We start from the raw sequence: 7,504 nt of genomic DNA, 5'->3' as shown, positions 1-7,504 counted from the left end.
CCTGCAGCGAACACCCGTCGTCGTCGTCCGGACTAACCTTCACCGTGGGAACCATTCATCTTCACACGAGGGAAAAATCTGAAGCTGCGCCACGCTGAGAGCAAGGAAAAGCCCGGGCTTGGGGTTGGAATAAAAAAAAGCCCGAAAACAGTATCTTGTTGAATCTCCGCAACTTGAGCTGCAACTTTTGGCACGATGGCGTCCCGCCCGGACAGGGCACTTTCCGCGGCAAAGGCAGGGCCCGAGCAGCAGCGTTCCCAAGCCTTAATCGCGTATCATTTGAGCCAGAATTTATGCACGCAGCGAGACATAAAGTGACTTTATGCCGGCGCGTTCTCTGGCCAGCACGCCCGGATCTGTCGGTGGCGTCGAAAGATCACCCGCGTTCCGCCACAGTTCCTTTGCTTTTATCTCCCGTCTGGCCGTCGCTGGCCGCTGGCGTGTCGCTGGAACCCGGGGCACTTGTCTGCAGGGCAATTTTGCGCCCCTCGAGGAGCCCAAGGCCCATAAAAGTGCGAATCGGGGCAGTAAAAAAAAGAACAGGAAGAGGCAGGGCAGACGAAACTCTCCAAATAGTCATCTTTTCGTGCGACTTTGATTTTCCCGCACGGACACGCCCGAAGTGGGGCACCGATTGGAGGCTCCCGAGGACTACACCTTTGCGCGTCGGCATTAGCGGGCGTTGCGTGACACTCTCGAGTCCAAGCAAGAGGGGGTGGGGCGGTTGATCCTTCCTCCTTCTCTTCGGTTTGATTATCCAACGGGGGCCCCTTTGGCTCGCTTCCTCTCGTTATGCCCCCGGCACTGAGGTCCGGGAAAAACTGGGTATAAGTTCATTTCGGATGTGAAACGCAGTTTCAGTCGTGCCTTCCGGCGACTCCGGAACGTTGGAGGAAAAAAAAAATGGGCCAACGTTAGCAGATTGCGCCACGGCATACGCCACGGATCGGAATCGTTTCACTGAAAAGTGGAATTAAAATTTAAATCACTTAATGACAAGCTAGTGCCGCAACGGAGCGGTCGTTAAGTCGGGGCGGCAATATGGTCCTTTGATGGTTTGCCGCCGGGCAAGTTCCACCCCGGGATCGGAAAGCTCGCACCCACACACAGAGAGACGCGTGACGCCGGTTAAAGTGCGGAGGAAGGAGGAGCGAAGAACGCAACGGAATCGCTGAAGACAGCTTCAACTCAATTTGCTCCGTCGAGCGCCAAATCCAATTCGAAGTGGCGACGGCAAAGTCTCTCCCAAGGCCGGGCAGGATGTGGGATGTAAAATCCTTTTTTACGACCGGCATTACCACCACGGCCAAAGGACCCCAACGCGGCCAGGAGGTGGGCTTGGTGTCAGGTTTGGGGCCAGAACGCGAAGCCGAAGATTGTTGCACATTTCGGTGAGCTGTTGCGTGTTGCGTAGCCGCTGGGGTGGGCGACAAAAGCGAGAAAGTCGATAAAAACGCAATATGAAGCAGTTTCCGGCCAATGGCAGGCTGAGCTGAGGGCTGAGAAGGGGTGAGGAGGGAGCGGCAGAGAAGGAGCGGAGCGCGAGTGAGCGCCAGAAGGAAGTGATTTGAATTATTACTGAGCCGGTTGTGGCGTGGCTTTTTCTGTGGCGCCCGAGAATCCGACTGTCATGTCCTTTCTTTATCGTTCCCGAATCCTCCCGGGTGCAGATCTGTGAAAAAAATTGTGCTGCCGCAGCGAAAGTTCACGCCACCACGCGGCCCAGCACAGCTCAGAACGTCACGAGTTCGGAACGAACCGAAAGTGAAGTGTTTTATCGACATCGACGTACATCGGGCGGCGAATTACTTTTATGACGCGAACCACACTGCGGCGTAATCGCCACGGGGATAAAATATCGTTTGACAAATTTATAACGTATTGGAATTAGGGTTAGCGGATTTACCTCGTCGAGCGCAACTCGTTCGCGGGCGCCACGTGAAGGACGCGTCCGTTGGGACGCGTCACTCAAGCTCGAAATGTGCCCGGTAATCATAATGTCGATGGCCTAAGCACCTTCAGGCACGGGCGAGTGTGACGAGTGAACCGAACTAAATGGTAAAAAAAAAACATTTTATCGATCGTTTTAATGGTTTTTGATTTTTAAGCAACAAAGCAAAGTCAAGCGTATGGAAATATTGTTTTATTTATAAACCAATCAACGGGCAATGTAGCCTATTTGACAACTTAGATTATTAGGTTATTAGGCCGTGTTAGAAGACGATCGCGCATCAATTTTGAGTTCGTCGTTTCAAACTTCGAGCAAGGAGTGTCAGGGGGTTCAGTACGGGAAGTCAAGATCTTGCAAATGCAAAAACAGCTTGAGTCGATCGCCTATGATGCTCGAGTGATCGTAGCCCAAGTAGAAGGCAGCACGTTTTATAATGTCGTAGAAGATCAGCCAACCACTATTCTAAAAACACAGAGTTTTCGGAATGCCTAGCCGTTGAGCTGGATTCATTTTCCGCTGGAGCTTAGAGGCATTTTTCTCTGGAAGCACCGAGGAGGCAGAAGAAAAATGGGCCGCGCTGCGAAACCATACTTACACTCCGCGAGTCTAGCGGCATCGAGATAAATCCAATTGGCGACTGTCCCAAATTGGGCGCATCAATTATGCATCCGGGTCCCACGGAGCCGGCTGGGCTGGAACCGAGCCTTAACTTATCCTCCGAGCACCACGCGCCCAAAAGACAAAACTCAATTTTGGAAGATGGAAATGATTTTCTCATTATAATTTCTAAACTACCTTGGAGAATTCAGCGAATCGTCCCGTCCCGTTTGGTGGCCATCCCTCGTTTTTTTTTCTTTGTCGCTTTCCGTTGGCTTCCAGCGTCCAGGCAATCGAGAAACATATGCAAAAGCACGCTTTCTTCTTCGGCTCGACAAATGGGCAAATGGTCGGTGGAGTGAACGGGCCGCATAATCTAATAACGCCAGCCACGGTTGTCCGGCTGGCCGTAAAGTTTTCCGATTTGTATCGCTCCGGTGCACGGCGAAGAGGCCCTCAAACTAACTGGTGTTCGGGGTTTTGCTTTCACATCCAAGACGGATCGAAATGTTAGTAAGGCAGTATCGACACCGATGGGCGGAGTGCACCACTCTGCTCTGCAGCTCAAGAAACTGAGCGCCAAGTCGGGCAAGGGCTTTGATGGCCAACTTATCGAACAAATCTGGAATGGCTTATAATCGAATCACACCGTCCGGTGGAACGGCCGGACATATGGGCCGAAAATTGAGGCACGTGATCCTCGGCGACGGATGAACGAAAGGGGGCACCGGAAGCAGAAGAAGCTGTTTCATCTCCCAACCCGTCCCACCAGCTTTATAGGGCCATCCGGCGGCAGAAACAATTGTGAGCACGTAGCCGGCCAATCGCGCCCGGGGTTCGTGTCCGGGCGACTTGACGCTGGGCGCCGTTGTTGTGCCGAGTTTGGTGCGGGCAAAACAAAAGATTTCATTAGGATTTGTGACCCGCATTCACGGTGGCACTTCCGGTAGCCATTACGGAAGTTACGGCCAAGCGAAGGAGCGAAGAAAAGTTCCACGGACAAGGATGTGGAGGCAAATTCTTTCCACCAGAAGCGTAAACGGTTTCGAACGTTATTGTTTTTTGTGGCTGTTTTGTTTTAACGGCAAAGTTATAGTTATCTACAGTTGCTGGCCACCGCAGCCACCGACGCAGCCCTGGGGGGCTCCTTAGCCGGAAATCTGAATTCCAGACGTGAGAAAACTTGATTTTGGCAACAAACAACTTTGCGGCCGGAAAAGATTGGCGAAGGTGTACGGGCCGGGGTACGGTTTTTACGGCCGACCCTGTTGTGGCCGGCCCTGCGGTGTATCGGAAAATCCATCGAAGGCTGGCCACGGAGCTGAGGTTGTTTTGCAAATTGATTTCAAATGGAAGCAATTTATGCATTCCACTTTTGGAAAATGGTACGGTTGCAGGTGAATAATTGAATATTGGTAGATTGTACACTAAATACCTTTACCGGGCCGGAGCTGATTTCGAATGCGTTAGGTTCCCGGGCTGGTTGGCAGGTGGGCGGTTGTGTTGCCAAAGTATGCCGGGATGCAGCAAATCGGTACCTGGAACCAGTGTCTTCTAATTGACTAAATGAAATAATGAAGAAATACTTTCAGCGAGCCGTAGCGGAACGCACCACCGTTGACCCAGTTGCGTTGAATTTATGTAAATGAATAGTGAAAACAGTGCCCTAATTGAGTTTCTGATGCTTATTTGCCCCACTTCATTTAGTGGCAGTACTCCGGACGGAAAATGAGTTCGTTTAGCCGATTTCGATCTAATTTTCGTCCGTTGCTTAGTTGGTTTAATCACATTGTCACCGCTGAAGGAATGCATTTCAATTCATTTGTGCAACTTCACAAAGTTCTCACAACATATCACGATCTGATCGAAGCATCGGCGGAACCCGTGGATGCCATGTTCCTGGTGGGTGAATGAAACTTAACGTTAATAGCGTCACCGGCGAAGCGGTCGGGGGCCGAACACTCACAAAGTACGGATCGAAGATGATCTTGTCGAGCTCCTTGTAGCGATAGTTTCCGAGAAGTTCTATTTTTGCGCTACAGTCGCTCGGGGCCCGGGCCAGCAGGTCGGTTACGTTGCCCTCGTCCATGCCGAAAATGTGGTCAAAGTGGACGAAATCCTGCGGGACGATTTGCCGTCCGACGTGGTCGGACGAGAGTCCATTCTCGGCCAACACCGCCAGGGCTCGCTCTTCCGGCCGTCGGCCAACGTTCCACTCGCGCAACGCCGCACTATCGATCTGCCAGTCGGTCAATCCGTGCTTTGTTGCGACACTCCGCATGACACTTTCGGCCATCGGCGAACGGCAAGAGTTTCCTGTGAAATCGCCGCGAAACCGGAGCCGGAACGTGTAGTGAAATGTGATTAGTCTTGCCTTCGATATGCGTACCAATGCAAACAAACAGGATCTTCATCGGGCGTCGCGGAGCTGGCCAATGTTTATGTTGTGGGTGGGGCACGGGCTTTGACAAACGTCCCCCGTTTTAGGATAAGATCTGCGCATGCTTTACGGAGTGCGAGAAATGAGTATTTTGCTGCAATGCAAAAGGTTAGTAGCACCGAATTGCATAACTTGCAGGCGCAACGTTCGTCGCGGGTTTCAGAATTTGATTTGATGACCGTTACCAAATAGGTTAAATTTATTTATTTATTAAATATTAAAATAATATATGGTCGCACAAGGTTGATTATCCAATAAAAATTACAGCAATAAATTAATTGAACACAATAATGCCGTTTCTATGATGAACAGGAACAATTGACCTCATTTACCGGAGGCGGATGTAAAGGTTTATGGTGCACTTGATTTTACAGTTTTATGACCTTAAAACCAGGAAGCGATCCAGGTACACCATCCGGTGGAAGGTTCTGAAGGTTGTACAACTGTCCACCAAAACCCCGTCACGCATCCAAAAAGGGAGCAGAACTGCAATACTGCCCTGAAAAGGGTGACGAGGGTGATTGGAAAATGAAAACCGCGGAACGCAAACGTCGTCCGGTAGAGGATAATTTATGGCCTCCCGTCGTTCACCGTCAGCCGTTATTGTGCCATCGCAAATCGAAAAACAATTCGATCAGTCGTCGTATTTTTCGTCCTCGAAACAGTACCGAAACCGAAATAGCCCGCACTACCGGTACCGGGGCATAAATCTGAAGAAAACTGTCGCGTTCGGTGGTGCTTTTATTTGCCCAGCGGAGGGCATGTCACCCTTTTTCGCCCACCGAACGTGATGATAGTTGCCGAACGCGGACCCCGTGCTCTCTCTCTGGCCGGCTGGAGTATCTTATGCTTCGATAAATAATAATCCTTTCGTTTTTACGATCGTATGACGAGGTAAATCCCTCACTCGGCCGCACGTTTCTCTATCAAATTGGGATGGTATAAAAAAGGTTGAGCCGCACAAGAAAAACAAAGCGCCCGCGAACGTCCATTTGTCGCCAGGATCCGGAACCCCGTGTCCTGCTGCTGGTGATTGTGGGCTGGATGTGAGCGAACCAAACGAATGCCAGCGGTGATCGTGTTACGGTGATTACAGATTTTAGGGGGGGACCACCAGCAAATCGTCATAAAAGTGGTTATTTTATACTTGCTTTTATTCGAGCGCCCCCGGGTCGTGGTTATGCATCTTTTGATTGACATACCGTGCGGCAGGTGGAGTAGCGCCGAAGGCGAACATATCGAGTACCGACTCTGTAGTTTGACGTACCCCAGTAGTCACGCTTCGGCGGTGGCCGAAGGTCGTGAATGTTTGGTCCCCTTGTGGATGGATTTGTCAGCCGGTCGGACGAACCTGGCACGCGGCCCGCGCAATAGTAAAACGCGGGCGAATGTAAAACAAAATTGGAACGTGCCGTTTCGCGGCGTGCCCGGTTCCCGCCGTGGTTTTCGGAGCCGGGCACAGGTAGAGTAATGCGAGTAAATAAAATTTCGTTTAGCCATAACGCTAATAAAATTATGTTTACTACCACACGCTCTCGTCAGCGCTCGTCCTCGTCGGCACCGTATGGGGCTTCGGTGGGCGAAGAAAAATGGCGTGGATCCTCTGATTCGTTGGGCGGAGTGCGTGGAACCGAGACAACGGACAACGGAGTTCCATTTGCCGGTCCCGGGGGTGTCGATGTGAAAACTGCACGGTGGAAAACTCCTTGCGGATGCGCTACCGAAACCGTCCGATCGTGCCACCCGCATTGCATAACGTTAGGCGCATTTAACAAACAATCATAAAAGTTAACGGAATTTCCCTACGACTCAGTTTTCCACTTTTCGTTTACTTGTCGTAACTCACTTTCCGGCCACCGGCGCGCAGCGAGCTAGTGGGACAGAACTAAGATAAATTGGCATTTCCTGGCAGAAAATATCGAGTGCTTTTTGCCCGCCACACCGGGGACCCGTGGCCCGTTTCTTTTTCCCGTCCCCACACCGGAAGATAGTTTCTGGGTTCGCTTTGCCTTTTTTTCTCACTTCCGTTTAGCAAGTTTTCCACTCAAGCTCACTCGTTCGTCGCCCGCGAGCCTCCATTCGTCCCCCGGGCCACCGGACGTGGGCCAAAGTTTCCTGCCAACGTTCACTGTCGCGCTCCGTTTGAACTTCATCCTTTAGAGGAAGTATTCTTTCTTTCCCGATCTCTCAGTTCCACTCGATCCTCACGCGTGACCTGCACTATTTGGCGCCTTTTTAACTTGAGCTCACAGACAGAGAGAGAGAGAAGGGGGGCCGTTTCGGGGCAGTTCTTTTTCGTCCCGCCAAATTGCTGCCTTATTTCATGCCATGCACACCAAAGCGTTGGCCCGAGGCTGAGCTGTGGAAATGGAAAAGCATGTTATGTTTGCCTAACGTTCGTACGAGACGCACCCGTGTCCCGGTGCGTCACCGCTGTGCTTCTCGACCGATTGATGTCCACGTGGCCGGGATGCACTTTTGCACAAAGTTGCTTTCAGCCGAAGATGCCGCCGTGA

At 51.4% G+C, this 7,504-nt stretch overlaps 1 protein-coding gene across 1 annotated transcript; it reads right to left on the bottom strand.

The window, feature by feature from the left end:
• Positions 1-4,324: 4,324 nt before the first annotated feature.
• Positions 4,325-4,962, bottom strand: LOC131211043 (low molecular weight phosphotyrosine protein phosphatase 1-like). The gene is made up of 3 exons (XM_058204383.1): positions 4,938-4,962; positions 4,515-4,864; positions 4,325-4,447 (listed from the first exon to the last, which is right to left on the bottom strand). Exons 1-3 carry the CDS (start codon positions 4,960-4,962, stop codon positions 4,367-4,369), a joined length of 456 nt encoding a protein of 151 aa, XP_058060366.1. The 3' UTR covers positions 4,325-4,366.
• Between the last annotated feature and the right edge of the window lie 2,542 nt (positions 4,963-7,504).

The sequence above is a fragment of the Anopheles bellator genome, chromosome 2 (assembly GCF_943735745.2).
Source record: "Anopheles bellator chromosome 2, idAnoBellAS_SP24_06.2, whole genome shotgun sequence".
Classification (NCBI taxonomy): Eukaryota; Metazoa; Arthropoda; class Insecta; order Diptera; family Culicidae; genus Anopheles; species Anopheles bellator.
This window is presented reverse-complemented; position numbering and strand designations above follow the sequence as displayed.

What these genes read in the sequence shown, in the direction of transcription:
- LOC131211043 (XM_058204383.1), bottom strand. Translation starts at nt 4,962, where the DNA reads ATGAAGATCCTGTTTGTTTGCATTG. An exon ending in GATCCTGTTTGTTTGCATTG is followed by an intron (nt 4,865 to 4,937) that starts GTACGCATATCG and finishes GCGATTTCACAG; the next exon opens with GAAACTCTTGCCGTTCGCCG. An exon ending in TCATCTTCGATCCGTACTTT is followed by an intron (nt 4,448 to 4,514) that starts GTGAGTGTTCGG and finishes TTCACCCACCAG; the next exon opens with GAACATGGCATCCACGGGTT.